This window comes from Phocoena sinus, chromosome 3 (genome assembly GCF_008692025.1).
Source record: "Phocoena sinus isolate mPhoSin1 chromosome 3, mPhoSin1.pri, whole genome shotgun sequence".
Classification (NCBI taxonomy): Eukaryota; Metazoa; Chordata; class Mammalia; order Artiodactyla; family Phocoenidae; genus Phocoena; species Phocoena sinus.
This window is the reverse complement of record NC_045765.1, coordinates 13,127,320-13,150,100: the sequence shown is the minus strand read 5'-3', so window position 1 is coordinate 13,150,100 and position 22,781 is coordinate 13,127,320. Positions and strand designations below refer to the sequence as shown.

General features: G+C 56.7%; 2 protein-coding genes across 7 annotated transcripts in view; one reads left to right on the top strand and one right to left on the bottom strand.

Moving 5' to 3' along the window:
* C3H19orf44 (chromosome 3 C19orf44 homolog) overlaps positions 1–9,371 on the top strand; it is a 31,398-nt gene extending 22,027 nt beyond the window's left edge. Inside the window, exons 8-9 of one of the 5 annotated variants that reach the window (XM_032625903.1) lie at positions 221–302; positions 9,201–9,371. In XM_032625903.1, coding sequence (XP_032481794.1) covers positions 221–292 — 72 coding nt within the window. In that variant the 3' untranslated portion in view covers positions 293–302; positions 9,201–9,371. Of the gene's footprint in view, positions 1–220; positions 1,335–1,937; positions 2,070–3,058; positions 3,194–9,200 lie in introns of those variants that run through there. The other 4 variants (XM_032625902.1, XM_032625901.1, XM_032625904.1 and 1 more) reach the window with 4 other exon arrangements.
* Positions 755–22,309, bottom strand: CHERP (calcium homeostasis endoplasmic reticulum protein). Of its 2 annotated transcripts, none has more exons than XM_032625897.1 (17): positions 22,232–22,309; positions 21,749–21,922; positions 17,573–17,757; positions 16,328–16,465; positions 15,916–16,067; positions 14,240–14,384; positions 14,036–14,125; positions 12,479–12,731; positions 9,575–9,750; positions 7,333–7,768; positions 5,784–6,022; positions 4,634–4,767; positions 3,866–3,952; positions 3,325–3,468; positions 3,122–3,238; positions 2,530–2,624; positions 755–2,253 (listed from the first exon to the last, which is right to left on the bottom strand). In XM_032625897.1, exons 1-17 carry the CDS (start codon positions 22,254–22,256, stop codon positions 2,060–2,062), a joined length of 2,784 nt encoding a protein of 927 aa, XP_032481788.1. In that variant the 5' UTR covers positions 22,257–22,309; the 3' UTR covers positions 755–2,059. The 2 variants fall into 2 exon arrangements, with proteins under 2 accessions (XP_032481788.1, XP_032481789.1); XM_032625898.1 differs by having other exon boundaries at positions 760–2,253; positions 14,240–14,351.
* Positions 22,310–22,781: the final 472 nt, after the last annotated feature.

Genomic DNA, 22,781 nt, shown 5'->3' with positions numbered 1-22,781 from the left:
GTCCCTTTTCCCTTCCAGGCTCAGTCAGGGCTCACCCCGTGCAGGGTACCTGCCCGGAGGCTGCCTGGGTTCACCTCTCCTCTTCTGTTTCCATTGCCACCTGGCATCCCTTCATTTTTTCTGTTAGCCCCTGGGGATAGGCACCATCTCCAGGACCCAGAGCCTCAGTAGACTGAGGCAGCAGTAGTGATGGCTTCCCTGTGTGTCCTCTGCCCCACAGTACATCAGGCAACACAAGCCCACCCCGCTGACCATGGAGGAGGCCCTGGAGGAGGTGAAGAAGGAGCTGTGAACGCCGGGAGGTGAGACAGACTCACGGGTCTAAGGAGCTGGTCCCGTAAACCAGCCGTGACGCTCACACCTTAGTTCCCAGGGGACATTCCCAGTGGTGGGGGCAGGTGGCACCCAGGACTCACCTGCGAGGAATCCCAGCTGCAGCCTTTTCTAGCTGAGTAGTTGAGCCCTCCGAGCCCCCATTTCCTCAGTGTGCATGGCACCTGAGAGGACGTACCACAGGCCAGTGGAAATGGAACCCCAGGTGGAGCTGTCACCACTCGTGGCAGGACAGAGGATGCCAGCCTGTCTGGAGCCACGAGGAAACAGGACCAGGCGTCCACGCCGGGGACTCCCAGGAGACACCAGGGCAGAGCTTCTGACCCGACTCCACAATTCAGACAAAGTCTGCACTCAGGACGCACCTCCTCCCTCCTCAGCCTGAGCACGCTTCTTGACTTAACTGCACAGAGGAAAAAGGTCTTTAAAAAAAAAGTCTTTATTTGAAGGCAAAACAGTAAAATCCACAAGAAATTGTTAACAACACGTTTACATTTTATCCTGAATCAGACACGTTTGAACAATTCACAGCTACAGGAAATCTAGAACAAAATCAAATATTTTATCACATCAGGTGGAAAAGTTGGAGAAAATTTTGCATCTCATTGAAAAGAATTTTTCAAAAATGTTTCTGTACAAATAAATGGCACCGCACCAAGCGGCCTGCGGACGCTGAGTGCAGCCGATCCCAGGCGGTTGCTCAGCAGCTCCCGGCAGAGGCGGCTCCCTCCAGCCTCACCTCCCTTTGGGGGCGGCTTGGGGCAGGCAAAGGAAGTGACAGAGCAGGAAGCAGGGCCGGTGGTCGCTCTCCACACTCTGGATGTGAATGGGCCGTTGCACGTGAGTGCTGGTGTGCGGGTTCCTCTCCGTGAAAAGCACAAGTAGAGACACTAAGGGTACATATTCTCCAAGGGCGTCATCATTATGTGACCTGGAGATGCCTCAGATAAGTTTCCTCAGAACCTTTTGTTTCTGCAGGGAACAGCAAATGGCTAATGTTCAAACAAAAACAAAAACAAAAAACAAAACAAAAAAACCCACCTCAACTTAAACAGCTTAAGTAACTAAGGGCTAGTATGTCTCAGGAATCAGGTTTCCAATGATCTCACTGGGTATCAACCTAGATCAGTACTTTTTTCTAAAACTAAACCATTTGGAGTAAAAATGAAAACCCTGTTTAACTTTGCAAATCAAAAAGGTTTTGTTTTTCCATTTTTAGAGTGAGCAGTACCAGCGCCTGGCCTGAGCCTTCTCACAACACAACTGATGGGGGAGTGGGAGGGCCGCCCCTTGGGCTGGGCTGGCGTGTGCCCTCAGGGCCCCTCCTCCATGCACTCCCACTGGTTTTAGAGGCTCAGGCTGAGGGGAGATGTGAGACAGCCGTTCCTGCAGATGACAAGAATTCTTATCCAGGGGCCTTATGTTTCTCGCTTCACTGTCCAGGGAAATAAGCTCATTGTCGAGTTGGCTGGGCATCTCCTCGTGACTCTTGCTGCTACGTTAGAGCTGGTTTGCAGGTGGGGCCTGGGCCTTCTGCGCCATCAAGCGTGGCACTCGTCACAAGGCCTGCCGAAGTCTTCCTTCTCTTCTGTTGCTCCCCACAGATGGAGACAGTGTGAGAACCGAGCTGTCCCTACCATCTTCCACTGCCAGTAAGCCAAGAAGGGTCCAACAGTCCTCACTGCCGGTGGCCAGCCACTGGCGTGGCTCCCTGCCCACGCCGCGCCTACTTGCACTCGTCCCTGGCCTTCATGCGGGCGATGAAGGAATAGCTCTTGTTCCTGCGGTAGTTCTCGTAGGGGTCGTCCAGGGCCACACCCACGCCCTTGTACTGGTCCCACTTATCCCGGACGTCCCCCCCCTTGATGGGGTCCTGGATTCCTTGCTCTTTCACGCCGAGGCCGCCAGATCCACTCCAGCCTGAAGAAGAGAGGGATGAGTGGTTACGACCCACAGAGGAAGCTGAAATTGTGGTGCATTTACCTTGACATGAAGTTAAATGGAAATGCGTTTGGAGAGTTGAACGACATGCAGACGTGCAGTTTATAAGTGGGAAACTAAGGGTAGTAAGAAAGGACGCTCAGTAAAAACCCTGCAGGCTCAGAAGTTGGTCATGAGTTGGAGCTTCCTCTGACTTCATCAGCCCCCAACCCTGAATGCCCAGAGCGGATTGTTCTGTCTTCCCAGGAACCTTACCCATTTTCACCAGCATCTGATGTCCTTTGTTCTCTTCCCCGAGCCTGGAGTCAGGTATAGGAGGTGCTGAATTAGAACCCAGACCAGCCGAGGAACTAAAATTAAGACAGGTTACGTCTTTTAAAAAAGAGCTGATACATTTATTGGAATGAAAACTTAGAATATTACAGCGTGTAGCTTATACGTAGGGTCACCAGCGTGAGATGGACACACACACACACACATTTCGTGTCTAGCTTTCTTCTTTATCCTCTTCGCCGGCAGATAAGGGGGTTCCCTAAGACGGCGGCCCCTGCCTCACACTCAGCGGCACAGCCAGGCCACACCGGACCCGTAAAACGGTTAGAAAATAGCGCAGCCACTGCCTCAGGCTTTACAACGTGACTGCAGAGGTAACAGCGAGGTGTGAGATGAGGTGCCACTGTGAGGTGCCACTGTCAACGGTGCTAGTGCTTGGGGGCCCCGAGGTGCTGCCTTGGCGCGGGCCACCGCCAGCGCGTCTTCTAACAACACGTTTCAACATTCACAGCAAAGCATCAGAGGGTTCCAGCGCTACCAGAGGTCATTCTGACAGTTAAGACAGAAATCTTACGGCGGGGTGGGGCTCCTCGACCGCGACCGACGTCTCCTTCCCGGGGAATAGGACTTGGACCGAGAGCGAGAGCGGGTCCGGGAGCGGCTTTGTGAGGAGCGTGATCGGCTGCGGCTCCTGCGGGGCCAGGGGAGAGGAGGCGGGTCAGCGCAGCTGCTGAGGAGCCTCAGGCCTTGCATCCCGAGAGGCGGTGCCCTGCCTACCTGGATCTGGAGCGGGAGTAGGAACGGGAGCAGGAACGAGACCTTGACCTTGAATAGGAGCCGGAAGACTTGGAGGACCTCGAGTTGGAGCGGGAGGAGGAGCGCCCTCGGCTTTTGGATCTGCTCCGAGACCTCGAGGGTCCGCTGCGGGGACAGACCTGGTGAGCCGGAGCCCCTCCATGGACTGCGCCCAGCCCGCCCCAACCCCCAACTCTAAAAGACCCCCGATGTGCCCAGTCCAGGTGCAGACACGCCCTTTCACATCAGGGTTGAATACAATGGCAAGCCTCTCTCTCGTACTGGTGTTTTAACTTCGGCCTTGTGGGAAACAGCTCCTGGTGGCTCACAGCACCTTTATCGTAGGGTGCCAGGCCCACAACCCAGGCAGAGGCCAGAGCTGACCCCCCTTTGCCTGCGCCGGGCACGACACCACAGCGTGCCACAGGCAAAGGCAGGGCTTGCTCCCAGCTGACCTAGGACGAGATGCACTGCGGAGACCTGACCTCCACACAGGTGGCGGGGTGGGCGTGTGCGCTCTTACCTATTTCTCTTCTCCTGGCCTTTCCTCCGCCGGGCCCGCATTTTCGCTCGGAAGAACTCATAGAGGCCGTTCTGCTCCCAGCCTTCACTGTAAGACATGGGCGTCCCCTGTATGAACGCAAGCCTCCCTCCCACAGGGAACTTGTGAAAAAGTCACCAGGAATAATAAGCCCTACCCGACAGGCCTTCCCTCTTTCACTCAGGATGCTGAGCAAGGCCCAGCACAGAAAGCACTCGGGTGGTCATTGCCACAGGGCTGCCCTTTCTCAGAGGAGCGACCAGGCCCAGGGGCCAGGCCGCCCGCTGGGAGGTGGAGAGGCTGGACTGCACTCCCAGCGCTTCGTGGCTCCCACGCCTTTCCACGCTGGGCTTTCTCCAAATAGTTGAAGAGGGTCTCAGGGTTACTGTAACTGGGGACGAGGAACTCTTGATTTGTAGGTGGGTAGGCCCGTGGCCCCAAACAGGGCAGAAGACGATTTTAACTGAAGCGAGGAGGCCGCTGGAGGAGGGGATCCCGAGGTAAACTCTTGTTCTGATGTCTCTAACGTGGTAAAAGCCTTTTATTTATGGCACACATCACGCAAGCTGGGGGAGAAACGGCATCTCCTAACCACACTTTCTCACCTGGGCCTCACACCGCCCTGGGTGGAAGGTGCGACAGTCCGGAGTCTTTCTTGTGAAGCAAACTGAGGAAGACGGGCCAGGAGAGGGGACAGGGGCCTCCCCTCCCATCACCAGCCCCAGCGCCTGGTCTCCCGAAGCCCCGTACCTGTTCCTGGGTCTGTCGTGTGAGGGAGGGCTGTAAAAGGCCTCCACAGCCGCCAGCAGCCTCTCACTGGGTGGCATGGGGGGTGGGAGGCGGATGTCTTTAGGATCCAAAGGCTTGTACTCGTGGTCTTCCAGCTGCAGCAGAGAACACAGCCGTCACTGCTCCCTGCTGGAGCCCATCCAGGGAACTGCGGGGGCTGGGGGAGTCGGGGAGCCAGAGAGCCGGGGGCAGGACACAGTTGCCTTGTGCATCAGAGTGCCTCATCCGGCCCTTCCTGGGAAACCCCACCCTCCTGGAGGGTTTGGCCACACCAGTACTTCAATTCCTAAATGGGGTGGTTGAGGGCTTCATGGAAGTCGATAGAAGCTACAGAATTCTCTCTACAGAAATGCAGAGGAGACGTGGCCTCCAAGCTCAGGTGAAGGAAAGACCCCTGTTAATTCACTGACACGCCGTGGATCCCAGACACCCTCCCCTGCCAACCACCACCCTGTGCCCAGGCGCCTACCCCAGGGGCCCTGCTATGTGCCCCTTTCTCTGCTCCAGCTCCTACCCCGAGGGCAGCCCCGCAGGCCCCTCTGCCTCCCCTTGCTGCCCCAGCGTGACCTGTCTCAGCTTCCAGTATGCTAATGTCTCAGAGGGGCCGGGGAGTGGCAGTGACCAGTACAGCCAGCATGACCCTCAGAGCGCCCTGAGCCCCAGCCCCAGCTCCCTTCTGACCCCCTCTCCTGCCTTGCTCACCTTGCTCAGCTGGAGACCACCCCTTTTCTGAGAAATCCCTGTCATCAGCCCCTGGGCAAGGTGGCTTCCAAAGGCCAGGACCAAGAGGACCTGCACCTCACGCCCAGCCCAGCCCAGCCCACTCTGAGCAGCTACCAAACTTGCAGCCCCAGGAGGGAGGCTCGGAGGAAGCAGAGGGGGACACGGGCCTTGCTCGCAGCCACATGTGAGCACGCGAGGCGGTGCTGCTGGCTCAGGCACATCCTCTCTGACTACTTGTCAGGCTCGCTGGGGTGCGGGAAATGAGAGGGGCAGGGGCCCTGGGAAGCAGTGTTTTGTAGCCAATCGGGAAATGGGTTCCACCTGTGAACTTCCCACGTGGAGACCGAGCATTCAAGGCTAAGCTTGGCATTCAACTCCACAACATTACCTTCACAAGGGGGGCCATCAGCCCGGCAGGGAGATCGAAGTAGGGCACGTTGGGGACCAGGCTGGGGTCGTCGTGGTTGATGTGGGGAGGGCCCTGTCGCCGCATATGAGGGGGCTGCCCGTTGAAGCCGTGGGGAGGAGGGCCGAAGTCAGGGTGCTGGGGCCCACCCCAAGGCGGGTGCTCGTTGATCCCAGGGTGAGGCATGCGGTGGCCAGGATGGTGGTGAGGGGGTCCCATCTCTGCAAAACAGAGACTTGACTCAGGCCTGCCGCAAAGTCGAGAGCTGGGCAACGCCAACAGCCCGGTCGAGATCTCCAGGGTAAAAAGCGCCAGTGGAAAGGGGCTCAGAGTGGGGCAAGGACGCCCACACCCACTTCCTGGACAGCCCTGCCCGGCACCAACCCTCCGGCTGCTTCATTCACTGCTCAGGGCCACACAGCAACGGGGGAGGAGCCGGGGCTCAGAGTGGCCTGTCCTGCACCCACAGCAGCGCCTGACAGACCTCACGGGTGAAAGAAGGAACCACGAGGGAAATCACATAACCTTCAAACAGCCATGTTATAAGCCAAACCGTGTCCCCTGCAAATTCACCCCCAGTACCTCAGAACGTGACTGCATTTGGGAATGGAGCCTGTAATGAGATGACTACTTTAGATGAGGTCCTATGAGTGGGCCCTGATCCAGTACTGACTGATGTCTTTCTAAGAAAAGGAGATTAAGAGACAGACACAGAGAAGACCACGGGAAGACACAGGGAGAGGACAGCCGTCTACAAGCCACGGGGAGAGGCCTCAGTAGAAACCAACCCCGCTGACACCTTGATCTCGGACCTCCAGCCTCCAGAACTAAGCGTCAGAGAAGAATTCCCTGTTGTTGGAGGCACCCAGTCCACGGGACTTCGTTGCAGCAGCCCCAAGACACTCACACAAGCAAGAAACCTGCTACTGGTCTCCAAGCTCAATTTACAGTCAAGAATGGATTTGAGGATAAAGACTGAAGAGTAGGAGAGTTGAAATGAAATTTTTTAGTAAACACAAGATCGAGAAAACTAAAGATTCTTCAAAAAGAAAACAGAACACCTGATGAAAACAGCAAGACGAGGAGCAGGGAATGGCACAAGGGCTGCCGGGCCTGGACTCAGTGGCTCGCTCACTACCTGTCTGTCCACCGTGGGGACTAGGGAGTTCCTTTTCCTTTCAGAACCCCATCGTCCTTCCTCTTTTGCGAGATACAGGGCCTCACACCTCAACAGCTGGCCTGGTGCCTGGCGGTGCCCACAACAGGGTTGCCGGTGTGGCTGCAGGTTGTCCCTTCCTGAGGGACCGAGCTGGACTCCTCTGGCCCTCCTCCTGTCACCCTGGCTCAGGGCACACCAGGCCACACGGCAGGACCGCCAGCAGTGCCACCAGCCCGCTCAGAAGGCCGGTCCGTCAGGCGCCTCTTCCAGGCCCTGCCGGCGAGTGATCTGACCTTCTCAGGATCACAGGGCAGGAGAGGGACGTGATCCCTGGCCCGAGGACAGTGCCCCCGAGGGCGACCTTGCACTCACCGGCTTGGAAGTCCCCCTGAGGGTAGTCAAAGCGGTGAGGGTAGGGCGGCCGCTCGAAGGGGTGCCGAGGGGGGAAGTCGTCCTGCATGAAGCGGGGCGGGAAGCGGTTGAAGTTGTGTGGGTGTGGCGGCTGGCTGAACTGCGGGTGCTGCTGGTGGGGCGGGAAGGGCCCGCGGAAGTGTGGCGGCCGCTGCATGCGGAAGGGCGGCTCACGCTGGCCCCCGCCCCAGGGTGGCTGCTCGTGCTGGCTGTTCCAGGGGCCCTCGAACTGGTTGTTCCAGTTGGGGTCGGGCTGACTGTTCCAGGGGGCATCGCGCTGGCCATTCCAGCCAGGGTCCCCACGCTGCTCGCCCCACATTCCCTCGTGGCTGTTGTTCCAGGGCGGGCAGTGGGGCGGCCCGCCCTGGTGGTGTGGGTAGGGGGGCTGCTCAGGAGGCTGCAAGGCAAAGAGCAGACGTGAGACCCAGCCTGCACTGGGCACGCGGGGCACCCAGCAGACACCTGCTGACCTCAGTCTCCGGCGGTGGAGGTGGCCCGGCCCCAAGCCCAGCACCCCCCGGAGCTGCAGGCCTACAGCCTGGCTGGGCGCTGCCACCTTCACTCTGACGCGTGCAGAGGATGCTGTGGTGCCCGCCCGTCCCCCAGGCCCAGATTCTCAAGTGCTGTACCTGCATCTGGGCTGGGGAGCACCCCCTGACCCCATGCCTGACAGAAGCTGGGGGATGAACAACAGCCCATGAGCCCCTCAGTGGGACAGTGCAGGGGTGCGGCCCCACCACTCCCAGGGCACAGAGGCTGAGCCGCAGGGCCCACGGCAGAGCCCGCCCTGACGACACCCCATCCCTGCCTGTTCTCCCTTCCCTGTCACTTCTCTTCCCTACGCTGCCTCCTGGGGTCACCTGCCCTCTCACACCCTTATCTCAGAGTCTGCTGTGTTACCAGGAAATGGCTTTCTGTAAGTTGAAGACCATAAGCCCTGGAGCTTGCCCAGCTGCTGCTTTGAAGACTTAAAAGAGCCAGGACTGCGACCCAAACTCAGGGCCAGGGTGGCCTGTGCCTGGGTGAGGCTGCCCAGAGGGCCACCTCTAGGGTCAGGGCTGGGTGGCTCCACTGACCACAAGCACAGGGAGGCCGGCCCCGGCCGCCACACGCTCAGGTTTTCAAGAGAAGCCAAGAAGGCAGATTTTCAATATGGCAGCTATTTCAATATGTAAGACACCACGTGGGCAGCCCAGTCTGTGGTTTCCTATTGTGGACTGTGGGTGCACTGCTGGCCTTCAGTGGGGGAGCCCCACTGTTGTGAGCCTAACCTGCCAGTCCCCAAAAAGACTGAGCCGGGAGACACTAGGGGCATCTGTTTCCACACCAACGAAGGGGGGAAGTGCCCCCGCATGAGAGGGCACCCAAAACTGCAGGGCTCACAGCAGGCACCCAGAGGCGGGAGCTGTCTTTGTGGGGATGCCTCGTCTTTTGTGATGTTAAATCTCTTGTCCGGAAGCTGAGGGTGGGCTGGGGGGACTCACAGCCATGACACTGCACTTGCCAGCCCAGAACTGTCTCCCTCACACCCCCTCCACACAGGGTCAACCAGGAGGGCCACGCCCACCATGCCTGGTCGAGAGGCAAGTGGACACCCAGAGCTAGACCGGATTGCTCTAACCAGGTCCAGTGGCCAGAGAGCAAGCTGCGGGGTGTTTTCCAGTCATGTTATGCTGAATGAGGATGACCCCTGCCCTGGCCTAGAAGTTTCTGACTCCAAGGAACCTGGAGGGAGGGAAGAATGGACCAGCATCCCAGTCCCACAAAATGCTGCTAGCCTGGTATTTCTGACCTTTCCTTTCCTTACGAAAGCACCATGTTCTTTCTAGGGTGATGAGATGTTGACACTGCTGGTCAAATGAGTTAAAAAGGGAAGGAAACAAATCGCCTTGCTGTACTTCATGGTGTGGAACTTCTCAGCATTCACAGGAAAATGGGGACCTGTGTTACAGAGGAGCCCAGAAAACCAAACCTCCCGGGAAGGATGTAAAGGCCCAACTTTCTTCCCAGCTCAGTCCCCATACTTCAGGGAGACTATCACCTTCTTGTCACCCCCCCAAACCCCAGGCCCTGCTGCAGAACCTCGTTGCCCAGGGAGCCCTAAAAGCCCATCAACCCGCATAGCAGCCATCATCCACCTGCCTGCCGTCCAGTTGAACCCAAGTGTGCCCCACCTGACCCTGCAACAAGTTCTGAGAGATACCTGCTGTTGGCCCCAAGGAGCAACGGGGTGAGGCTGGTCAAACCACGGGGGCTTGTTAGGTGGGATCTGGTCATGGGGCCCAGGGCCCCGGGGGCCGGTGGCAGCTGGGTCCTGGACCCCTCCTGAGGCGTCGTACTCGGAAGAGCCGGGTATCTGGATAGGAGGCTTGTTGTCATCTAGAACCAGGCAAAAAAGCACTCAGAGAAGGTGGCAGCAGGAGGCCCCAACCGAAATGATCTTCAGCAAGCACCCAGGGCCAACCCAGGCTGGGCTTACTGCCCAATAAACCCTTGCTTCTTGACCCCACTGAAAACTGCCATTGCCTCCGGGAAGGCAACACGAAGAGAGGCCTGACCTTGGCCAGGAAACACCCCTCACTCCTTTGAACGCTTTACAATAAGTATCCTACTTATTGATCGATAAGCCATATTGATTTTACTTTGCTCAAGAATTTTTATCAATTAAAATTTTTATTCGATTTTTGGCCGCGTTGGGTCTTTGTTGCTGCGTGCAGGCTTTCTCTAGTTGCAGCGAGCAGGGGCTACTCTTCGTTGCGGTGCACGGGCTTCTCATTGCGGTGGCTTCTCTTGTTGCGGAGCATGGGCTCTAGGCGCACGGGCTTCAGTAGTTGTGGCACACGGGTTCAGCAGTTGTGGCACACGGGTTCAGCAGTTGTGGCTTGAAGGCTCTAGAGTGCAGGCTCAGTAGTAGTTGTGGCGCACGGGCTTAGTTGCTACGCGGCACATGGGATCTTCCCAGACCAGGGTTCTAACCCGTGTGCCCTGCATTGGCAGGTGGATTCTTAACCACTGCGCCACCAGGGAAGCCCCCGTTATCACTTTAATAAGTACCCTTTTTGCATCTAGTTGAAAGATTTCTTCCCATCTGATCTGTTAGATTTTCTGGTATTAAACCATCCTTATATATTCCTGAGACATAGCCTATTTGGTCATGACATATCTTTTAAATACTTTGCTAGATTTCACCTGCTAAGACTTCACTGGGTTGGCCAAGAAATGCCTTCAGTTTTTAAGTAAAAATAAAAGACACGTTTTTCATTTTCACCAAGAACTTTATTTTTTTTTAATTATTAATTAATTATTTTTGGCGGTGTTGGGTCTTCGTTTCTGTGCGAGGGCTTTCTGTAGTTGTGGCGAGCAGGGGCCACTCTTCATCGCGGTGCGCGGGCCTCTCACTGTCGCGGCCTCTCCTCTTGCGGAGCACAGGCTCCAGACGCGCAGGCTCAGTAGTTGTGGCTCACGGGCCCAGCTGCTCCGCAGCATGTGGGATCCTCCCAGACCAGGGCTCGAACCCGTGTCCCCTGCATTGGCAGGCAGACTCTCGACCAATACGCCACTAGGGAAGCCCCAACAACTTTACTGAACAATGTATTCACCCTTTTGTTCCACTACCTCCTGCCATTTTTCAGGCAACTTCATAATTCCATCTTCCCAAAACTTTTTATCTTTTTGAGCAAAGGACTGTTCCAGGTGCCTTTTACAGTGTTCCAAGGAATTGAAAATTTTTCCATTAAGAGCATTTTGTAAAGACCAAAATAAATGGAAATCCGAAGGTGCAATGTTTGGTGAATACAGCGGATGAATCAGAACTTCCCAGCCAAGCTATAACAGTTTTTGGCTAGTCATCAAAGAAGCATGCAGTCTTGTGTTATCCTGATGGAAGATCATGCATTTTCTGTTGACTAACTCTGGACGCTTTTCGTCGAGTGCTGCTTTCATTTGGTCTAACTGGGAGCAGTACTTGTTGGAATTAATCCTTTGGTTTTCCGAAGAAGCTCATAATAGAGGACTCCCTTCCAATCCCACCATATACACAACGTCACCTTCTTTGAATGAAGACCGGCCTTTGGTGTGGTTGGTGGTGGTTCATTTCACTTGCCCCACAATCTCTTCCTTTCCACACTTTTCATCGCCCATCACATGTTTTAAAAACAGAACGTTTTCATTATGTTTAAGTAGAGAATTGCATGCGAAAATACGGTCAAGAAGGTTTTTTCACTTAAGTTATGTGGAACCCAAACATCAAAGCGATGAACATAACCAAGTTGGTGCAAATGATCTTCAACGCTTGATTTGGATATTCTGAGTATGCTGGCTATCTCCCGCGTGGTATAACGTTGACTGTTCTCAATTAATGTCTTAATCTGATCTTTATCAACTTCAACTGGTCTACCCGATGGTGGAGCACCGTCCAGTGAGGTATCTCCAGCACGAAATTTCGCAAACCACCTTTGACACGTTTTAATCAGTCACAGCACCTTCTCTATACACTGCAGAAATCTTTTTTTGCATTTCGGTTGTGTTTTTACCTTTCTTGAAATGATAAACTGTAATATGTCGAAAATGCTGCTTTTTTTTTTTTCTATCTGCAGTATTAAACGGGCTACACAAAAATTCACCAATTTTGATGTCTTTTTTAAAATGCACGCTGATATGACAGCTGTCACATACAATCTAACAGAATTGTTTTGAATGAAGTTAAAGACAACTAAGTGCTATTAGAGCCATCTTATGGAAAAAACCGAACGAACCTTTTGGCCAACCCAGTATTTACTGTTTCTTCATCTTTGCTCAGAAGTGACACTAGGTTACATTTTTCTTTCTTTCCCTGTCCACGTCCATCTGGTATCAGTTATCCTAGCCTCGAAAAATGACTTAGAGAGCTTTCCTCTCCATTCTCTGGGATGGTTTGTACAGGAGAACTGTCTCAGTTGTAAGGGCATGGTTACACTTACCTGTGAAATCACCTGCCTGGTGCTTGTAAATAGATTAGAATCTGCTCCTCGGATTGGGCCTGAGACTAGAGAACCAGACCTCTTCCTGGGGGAGGAGACTGCTTTCTGGAGGCTGCCTCCTGGGGGCAGGTGCTGAGGGAGCCACGTACCAGGCTGGGTGGTTGGCGGGATGGCCGGGGCAGGCGTGGGGGCGGGGGGCGGCGCAGGCGGCGGCGGCGTGGCCTTGACTTCAGCTTCCATTTGCGGCATCTGGATCTGCGGCTGCGGCTGCTGCTGCTGCTGCTGCTGCTGGGCCAGGCTGTTGACAAACTCCTCGTGCTGTGTCTTGAGGGTCTGGATCTGCTGCTGGAAGGCCAGCTGCACCGGCTGGACCACCGAGGAGTACTCATTGATGAGGGTTGCCTGATGGAGAGCAGGGCAGCCGGCACTCAGGACATGGGACTCAAGGTCCGAGACCCTCTGGAGCAGCACGGGGACAAATGCCTGGGGAGCACTCAGAAGGTTGGGGTGATGCTGCGGGCAGCAAGGCCCAGGGACCCAGGGCAAGCAGGCGATTGTCACGTAAAACAATCAACTTGAGCTTGACAACCACAGAGCATCTCAATTTAGCCGGACTTGGTGACTTTTGGTGCTGGGCAGTTTAGAATTCCCTAACAATGGGAATAAGCAAGGACAGCCGTGCCCTGGAGTGCCACGCAGACATTAAAATCCCACCACTGACAGACGTCCTAGGACATGCTCACAGGCGGTACTTCTTACTCACTGTATGGCTTTGAGCAAGTCACAACCTCCCCGGAGCCTCAACTTCCTCACCTGTAAAATTGGACAATAACGGGACCTACCTCTGAGGACTCGGGGAAAATGCAGTGAAAGGAACTTGGGTGACTCAATAACCATGAGCGGCTACCGCCAACTCAATAGGAGAAAAGCAGTGAATATCACTGTGGTATGGTGGTATGAGCCCATTTTTATTTGGTATGAGCCCATTTTTATTTATCAATTAAAAAAAGGGAGTAAAACTTAGAAAAAGTCTGAAATGTACTTTCCTCATTTGCCTTTCTGAGCATGAAAGCTTCTCCCCTGTAGGGAGGGTGGCAGTCAGGAGCATCACAGAGGAAACGGTCAACATATAGCTTCTCACATTCAACCAGACCTGTGCAGGAAGACACCTTCCGGCCTGGGAAAAGGGGGTGTGAACTGTGCATTTCACCCAAGCAGCTGTAGATGGGGTAGCAACGCCAGCACCACAGGAGAGGTGACCAAGGAGATCCGGCCCTCCTCTCCCTGCTCTGCGACCCCGACCTCTGAGCAGATGCCCCCTCAGAGAGAAGCAGATGTGCACACGGGACACCGTGCACAACACGATGACTGTGGCAGCCTAGACTATGCCAGGGTTTCCTCATGCTCCCATCACACCTGGAGGACCAGAGCAAATGGGCCAAAGGCACCCCTGAGAGCAGAGCCTAAAGCAGGTAACCTGGTCACAAGTGTACCAGGAAAAGTCTGGCGGGCTCGCCTGGGAGGGCTCACTGGCTGTTGTGGACGGGGTGAGGGCCCCCGAAGCTGCTCCTCAGACTCTGCCTCCCACCACTCACCACCATCCCAGGGTCACGCCGGGGAGTTCAGCTGGGAAAATGCCACCAGGACTCTGAGGTCACCACCCTACTGGTGGTGCCCAGCCCCCAACTTCAGGGAGCAGCACACACCTGGTACTGGCCGAGCCCCAGGGCCGGGCTCTGTAACTGCTGGATGATGGAGTCGTCAAAGTAGCCGTTCTTCTCCCAGAGCTGCAGGAGCTGGATGTTGGGGAGGAGGGAAAGGCCATGTCAGGGGGAAAACGAGTGCCACCCCCCGAGCCCCTCCTCATCTCCTGCCCCCCCCCCCCGCCCCCCGCCGGCTGCCCCTTGTACCCGGGCAATCTTCTGCTGCTTGTCCTCCTCCACGGCCAAGAAGCTGGTACAGTAGATGGGCACCACGACCTTCTGCAGGGCGGCCAGCAGCTCCCGGGCCTGCTTGCGCTGGCTGTGAGGGAGAGACCTTCCGCGCGTCAGGGCCCTGGGGCGGGACCCGGCCACGCGCCCGTTACCATCGCGGCTCCAGCCACAGCACCCTCTGCCTTCTTGGGACACGGGCCCCCAACCCGGCTGGGACAAGGGCTGGGCTCCCCACAAGATGGATGGACGGCAGTGGGAGGAGGGAAAGAACACAGCCTGGGGACTTTCAGAGCAAGGCCTCTCACCCTGGTCCCCTTATCAGTAAGATAACCCTTCTCTCCCAGGGTGGCATGAGGATGGACAGACGCAGGCCTGTGAGAGCCCCAGCTGCCCACAAAGGCTGAGCTGGGGTTGCTGTGGGTACAGGGCCTTGTCCATGCAGCCTCACTTGGCACCCCCTAGGCACGAGGAAACCTGGGCTGGGACCCCACCTTCCACGAGGCAGAGGGAGTGTGCGGGCTGCCAGATGCCTAGGAGCCTGAGGCCTGACAGCGTGAGGCGGCCTCTCAGGGGGCACGCCGCATAAATGAGTGTGGAGGGCCCGCAGCTGTACAATGAGGTGGCAGAGCCCGGGGAAGAAGGTGGGCAGCTAGAACCCCTCTCAGAGGCGAGCTCACCAGAGGGAGCTCAGAGAGAGCAGCAAGTGCCCGGGGCCGGGAAGCCAGGTTGGGGGAGGGAGGGCAGCCCAGGCAGGAGGACGGGGCGAGCCGCACTGGGCTTCCAGACAGTGAGGCTCAGGAAGCGGGTGGCTGGAGAAGTGCCAGAAACAGGGCTGTCTCCGCAGATCTGCCCTGAGTCAGCGGAGCGGCTGGCGGAGCAGGAGGCAGACAAGGTTCCGAACAGCTACTTATTTCCCAATGGCAGAGAAATAGGGGAAAGTGATGTAGGGAGCGCGGAGTGACACCGGAACCGCCCACATGGCACATGAAGCGGGGAGGGGCAGGGCCCAGCTGCACGTGGGCAGAAGGGGCAAGACCTGGGTCTGAGTCTGCTGCCCTCACAGGAGCTGTCCCCCAGCTAGCCAAGTTCAAAGACAAATGTGGCAGCCAGTCTTCACAGCTACAGGCTAGCCTTACTAGCACCGTGAGCTTTCCCCTGTCTCTGGCCTAGGCATCTGGTTTCTCAACTTAACCTTTGTCAAAAGGCACCGAAGAGGCCATGTGGAAGTAAACACTGGCCTGGCCTTAGGAGGGCTGGGGGGTGAGGGTGGGGGGTAGAGGGTTAGCCAGGGGGACCCTATGGGAAGGTTCCTGAAGCAGAGCAGAGTCAGGTGACTGGGGTGTGCGTAGGTCAGTGAAAGGGAGCTGGCAGCTGACAGAGACACTAAAAAACACCCAGAAACTGCCCTGAGAGCAAGGAGTGAGGGGACAGTGGCCCCAGGTGGGGCGAGGAGTCTGGGGTAGCGGCTGAGGTGGTGGGGGGTGCGGGTGGCTGTCCTCCCGATGGAGGGCTTGTGGCTCAGACCAACCCTCCCCCTGGGTCTTCGGAAGAGTGGTTCCCAGTCCCGGGACAGGCCAGGCTCCGGAGCGCAGAGCGTCGGCCGGGAGAGGGAGAAGGAGCAGGAGGGAAGGCGGAGCTGGCAGGGCCCTCACCAGTGGTGCAGCACATCATTGATCAAGTAGATGAGGTGCAGCCGCAGCTCGAAGTGTGCCCCGTCGGCCGTGATGCGGTTCCGGAGGTGGCCCGCCATCAGCTCGCAGTGAGGTGGGGACTTGGCGTTGCTGAACATCCAGTTCTTCCCAGCCTGAAACAGCCAGGGTGGTGGGTGAGTGGGGCTGGCCTTCCCCACGCCAAAGTGTGTACAGACGCCTAGGAATGTCGGATAGCCTCTGCCTGCCTTCCACCTTTCTTGGTGGGGGAGCCCACGGAAGTGCTCATGCGGGAAGGGGATGTGGAGACGGGGTGCCCCTAGAGCAGCCCTGGCCCAGACTGGCTGCAGGAGCTCCCACCTAGTCAGGAGCACCAGGTTCTGGGAGCACGCCCCCAGCCCCACCCCACCCTCACCGAGATGGCATCTTTGGTGCAGGTGTCGATGATGGGCTGCAACAGGTTGTCAAACTCGTTCATGTCCAGCTGGGTCTCCTCCAGGAGCTTCTGCATCTGCTGTTCCACCGCGTGGGCCACGGCTGCTGTCACCTGCTCCTAGAAGGCCAAGTGGGACCGAGACTGTGTGAGGAGGGACCTTGGCCCAGGCCCAGCCAGGCTGGCCCATCAGTGCCCTGCCCCCAACACTCACGCCCAAAGCCTGAGACACGCATCTGTAAGTCACGGCTGTAACAGGCAGAGCAGGCAGAGGATAAAGCCAGACAAGATACAGGGAGATACAATGTCTCCCCGGAGATGACAGACAGAAAGATTAAGACCCAGAGGAACAAGGAACCTCTGCACATCAATTCACCAAAAAAAGAAAGAAAAATGAGCGACGGGTGTGAACACGGTATGGCGAGGACAAATATAAATAGTCACCAGTCAAATAAAAGCAGAACAACCTCACCAGCAACCAGGGAGTCCGAAATTAAACATGACGCCAGACTTCTGCCCGTTAGGTTGGCAAACTGAGATACGGCTGAGACCCGGTGCTGCTGGGGGGACAGGCACTCAGCCCAAGGCTGGCTGAAGCCAGACTGCCCAGTCTGTGACGAGCTCCGTATGGAAACTGAGGGTAAGCATTCTGGAGCGTTTTGTTTTCAAAAATACAACCGTAACTTACGTCTTGACTCCAGTACTAAAATTGGGGCTGGCGTTTCAGATATCTTCTCATCCATCTTATGTTTCTGGCAACTTATCCTATTGTATTTGGCCAAAGTACCAGACTGTGATGGATTGGGACAAAAGGGTCCTTCCCCACAACAGCTTGGGGTGATCTAACTAGCAGGAGCTGGTGCCGGTGGCACCAGAGGCCACCTGGATTCTCTGTCACACAATTTCCAATGTGCAGTCTCACTTGTCACATCTGCTCCAGCACAACGGGTGTGTGGATATCAAAGCTCGTGCAGTGACCTCACTGGATGAGAAGCAACCTCCGTGTCCAGCACCGGGGTCAAGCTAAACACAACATGGGTGGTGGCAGCACTGGAGGGATAATGACTGTCAGGCGCCGAGCCCCGGACAACGGGACATCCCCGTCCTCAGCACTGACACCGAGTATTAGTGTCAATGTACAGATACAAAAACTGAGGCACAGAGGGTGAACTCTGGGTGCCCACCTCAGGTCCAGAGGGGCGGGGGAGGGGAGGAGCCGGCCCATACCTGTCTGAGGGCCAGCAGGTGCTGCTCCTGCTGCTGCAGGTTCCACTGGCTCTGCTGGATGAGCTCGTCCATGGATGGGGTGCCCTGGGCTGGCGGGATGGGTGCCGCGGGGGCCAGCGGGGGCTGTGGCAGGGGTGGCAGGGCCGTGGCCGCTTCCAGCTCTGGGGCCTGCTGCTTGCAGATGACTGGCAGGAGAGGAGGAGAGGTGGCCCCTGTGAGGAGGTGGCTGGGGTCCAGGTATCCCCTAGGCCGCCTCTTGGGCAGCTCTGAGCCCCGGGGGCTCCCCTCCCTATACTCACCACCCAGAAGAGGACCCCTGCGAGGTGCCACTGCCATGCGTGCCCTGTATCATGGGGCCTAGCCCTGGACCCCTTCTGCCTTCCTGCTCGTCCTCTCCTCGGAGACCTTTGAGACCGTCATCTCACCACTCGCTAGCCAACACCGTCCAGCCTTGCCCACTGTCCTTCGGCCCAGAGGAAGCCTGAGCCCACCCCCTCCACCTTCTCCACACCTTGCCCGGGCCTGAAGAAACAGCCCCTCCCCGAGGGAGTCTCTCAACCCCCAGCAACCTCGGCAGCTATTTCTAACACCTGCTGTCCCCCAGTCTACTCTCCCCTTTCAAGACAGCAAAGCCACTGGACCTCTGGATGGCGACCAGCAAACCCACGCACCTGCAGCCCTACGGCAGGAGCACGGCAGCACCCGACACATGCTGTGGCCTCCCTACACCCCACCCTTTGCCTTCCTTCCACTGACTCTACTCCTCTGCATTCAAGGGTCAATCCATATTGAGGCGACGTGGGACGCCCTATCCCGCTAGCAGGAGACTGCATTGGGCAGGTGCAGGCCCCAAACCTCGCCAGATGAGACGGGAGGGGAGGACTTGGGGGAAGGGTCCCTGGACAAGATGGCCTCCCCCTCTGCATTTGGGCCTCGGCTGGTCTGAGCGTGACCACGCTCTGCTGGAGCCCTTCTGAGTCCCACTCTAAGGGGGCCCAGCCTTTGGACAAAGCCATAAAAGGACGGTGGGGTGCAGGGTGTCATCCAGGGCCCACCACTGCTTAGGTCTGAGGCAGGCCTTCACCAAAGGCACCTTATGGGACCACCCCCACCCCCTGACTTGCGCTCTGGATCCTACCCTCCCAGAGACGCTGCTTCAGGAAATGTGTCCTCTCGCTCTCCTTCCTTCATTTTCTCTCTTTACTGACTCTGCCCCAGCAACATCTAAACACACCCAAGTCTTTGATCTTCAAAAGCTCCCTCTTCATCCATGCCCCGCTCTCAACAATTTTACAGCCAAGATTCATCTTCAATTCTTCATCTCCCCTTTATCTCAACCCACGGAGGTCTGGCTCCGCCCCCCCACCCCCCCCCCCCAAAGCCACTGCGGTCATCCCCACTCAGCCTGATGGCCCCGTCTCAGCTCCTTGTCTCACGTGGCCAGTGTGGCCATCCCCTTGGCCCCTTCTTCCTCTATCCGACCCTCACATACTGAGATGCCCGGTCTGAGAATTAAGCCCCCTCCTCTGAGCAAGCCCCCAGGGGAACATGACATCTTCCTGTGGCTGCAGTTACAAAGTGCACTCTATGACCCCTAAATCTATCATCGCCATCCTGGATTCCTCAAGCTTTGGGTCTAATTACAGACCAAATAGCCACTGCTTTCCACAGGCACCTCAAACAGGCACGGGTTCCCTCTCACCCTGCGTTCCACCCCCTCCAAAGCTCCCCTTCTGATCCGTGGCTGGCACAGCTACGCCACGTACCCGAGGCAGAAGTGAGAAGGTTCATGCACCTTTCTCTCCCTTGCACTTTACACTAACAAGCTGCCCCGTACAGTCAAGTCACCCTCCTAGATCACATGCCAATCTATCTGTGTCCCGCCATCACTGCCATGACTCTGCTGTCACCTGCATCAACCCGGGAACTGGTTTCCCTGCATCCAGTCCTGCCTCCCCTCTCCTTCTCTACTCCGCGGCTGTAGTGCTGCTGCTCAAAGTGTGGTTCAAGGGCCAGCCCCAGGTGATGCCAAGACTAGACAAGCACAGAAATGGCGAGGGAGTGTTTTGGCACTTTTACAGCAATTTGATGTTTCATTGATGCATGTTTTTTTCCCCATTTTTTTCTTTTCTTGGTCGTGCCACGTGACTTTCGGGATCTTAGCACCCCGAGCAGGGACTGAACCTGGGCCCTGGCAGTGAAAGCGCAAAGTCCTAACCACTGGACCGCCAGGGAACTCCCATCATCGTGCACATTTTTATTGTACTTTGCCAAACTGTACTTTTTGCAACAGATCAGAAAAAAACAAAAAACAGTCCTTCACCAGAGTCTGTGAGGCGCCAACCTAAAGCGGTCCCAGGACTCAATCTTCTCAAACCACCAGGGTGAAGGGCTGGCTACAGAGTGGCTAGCCCTGCTCCAGAACACAGTTCTGAAACCCTTCTACAGCTTCCCCAAAGCTTCCAGAATTCCTAAGTCCTTGGTAAGCCAGCCCTCCCTGCTGTGCACCCTCACTTCTGGCCGCTCCAAGAATCCCTCCTTCTCTGGGCTTCAGGCACCCTGAGCTTTTGCCCCCCTCCTCCCAGCCCCTCCTAAGGCTCGTGCTTCCATCCCAACACTCCTGGCTCCTCAGTTTCCATGTGTCTAACTCTGACATGGACTTTAATGGCAACGGAGATATTCTTACCTGCAGAAAGCATTTCCTGAGTCCCGATCTTCCCCTGCTAGAAACACCCCAACTTCCCCCGATTATGGCACCAAGTCCCAAGCAGCCCCCGAATTCTGACTTTCAGGGTGGGAGTGGGCTCCCCTAGCAGGGGAAGCAGCTCTCACCTCATGGTCACTCGAACCCAAACACCATCCTCCCCTGCCCAGTTATGCCAACGGCATCAATATCCAACTGGCGCTTCAGTTCACAGATTCTACCCCTTAACCCCACCTGTCCCCAAGCCCACTCCCTTTACTCAACTCGCCGACTCAATTCAGACTTTACCACCAACTGCCATCCCAGCCTCCACTCACGCTCCCTCCAGCCTGTTCTCCACGCAGGCCACACAAACCCGAATCACCTCTCCCTTGTTTCAACCTCCCTTGTGGCTGCCCACTGCCTACAGCAGAGGTTTTAAAGTTGACGTGCTGGGGCTAAGGAACGGCTGCTCCAGAAACACATAAATGGGTACATTTTGCCTAGACAACCTGAAATCTTCCCCACCCTCATCTCAAACCTTAAACAGGCACCAGAAGAACCCCTGGATTAAGGAAGAAAACCCAAAATTTCCCCCGGAAACTTTCCCACTCCAGATCAACCCCCTCCCCCATCTACACACATCTACACTCCAGCCATGCTAGGCCTCTTATGATTCCTCTCCCGGCTCTCAAAACACACTGTGCTTGTTCAAGCCACTGTACCTTTGCTGTCTTACAAACTATCGATCACCTACTACCTGCTACCTATTGGGCACAACACTGACCCAAACAAGGTCTGGTTGGCCTCAGGGAGCTTGGAGTCCAGGGAGCATTCACCTTTCAATGTCCACCTACTTGGCAATCTGAAACACAACGTTATCTAGAAGCTAGGGGTTTGCTACTGAACAATACAGATGTGAACTCAAGGACTATTTATCTGTTATTCAAAGACCAGCCAGGACAACTGACCTCATCTTAAATTCCCTTAATTTCAAGCCGCAACCTTGAAGCCCAAACCAGTGAACATAAACAGCTGCAAAGAACTAAAGCCCACAGGACAATTAGTTTTGATCTGGACTGCACCCATCTGAAATGCACAAAAACCTTGCTGGACCGACAGAGCGCCCGCAAAGGGGGCTGGACGGTACCTGCCAGGAGGGTCCCACCCAGTCCGGCTTCTATCACTTCCTCCCTGGAAAACACTGAAGCAGTCACTCTACTCGCTGATCTCAGTCATCATGTTTGCAAAACAACAGAAATCCCTGATCCGGAGCCCAGAAGGAGAATCGATAACCTCGATCTCCATGACACTCGGACCCTGCAGCCGCAGGGCTGTGGGAACAGCCGAAGGAATCGTGAAGGACGAACCAACTCATTTTCACAGAGAAATAGCATGCGACCCAAAAGAAGGCGTTTTGTGGCAGAGCCCCAAATTGGAACCAGAGAAAGGATTCGTTCGAGGGGGCGGCCTGAGAGCTGGAGAGGACTCACGCTGCTGCTGCTCTAGAGCCAACTTGCACTTGTAGTAACTGTAGAACTCGCCTCCGAACAGAAACGAGAATTTCGGGTTATCCTTCTGCTTCTCCATAGTCATCTTTTCAAACTCGGGACCGTTCCGGGCCACGAACTGGGCCAGCTTGTCGATGACATTTCGGAGTTCCTGGTCTGGAAGACGGAGAAAAGGCCACGCGGAGCGTCAGCGAGGACCGCCCAAATCCGGGGGCCCTGGCTTCCCGGCCCGCGTCCGCGGGGCCGGGGTCCCTAGGGGTGGGCCCAGGAGCAGCCGCCCTTGTACGGGTCCCGATAGGGGCCAGAAGCGCTCCGGGAATGCGGGGATCCGCGGGAGAGGCCACAGGCGAACCCGGGAGGCCGAGCCCCGCCCCCTCCTAGGCCCGGGGACCTCGAAAGGCGGGGCGGGTCAACAAGGGATTCCGGGGAGAGAGAAACGGCCCCCGAACCCGGGCTGGGCCTCACCATCGGGCGGCAGCGGCATCTCCATGGCTCCGGCCGCGGGGAACGTCCTCCACCGCCACTCGATCGCCCACCAGGGCCGTCTGCGGAAGCCGGCCGGAAGTGGCGCGAGGGAGCCTTTTACGGCTGGCCTCGCGGGCTGCTTCCGCCCGCCACTTACGGCCGTCGCCGGGAAACCCCGGAAGTAGGGCACAAGGCGGGAGGGAAGAAGCCGCGCGAGGCCGGGCGCGCAGGAGGGGCTAGAGAAGTGTACGCGCAAGGGCTTTCCCGCGCATGTGCGGATTGGGCTGTTGTCGCGCGACGCCCAGGAACTGCTAGAACTGAGCGGGCGGCTGTTAGCTGTGGCCGGGGCGTTTTCTCAGCTCAGCGTTGCAACCCGAAGGCTTGGCCGGCCTTGTTCTCCGCGGGACTAGGGGGCCTGGGGTGTTCCTGCCCCGGTCAGGGCCTGTTTCCTCCTCGCGGGGCGGCGGTAAGGAAAATACGAGGTGAGGTGCGTCTGGGCGGCTCCTGGGCCGCGACGCCTGTCACATGCTCCCGGGCCCGCCCGGAGGTA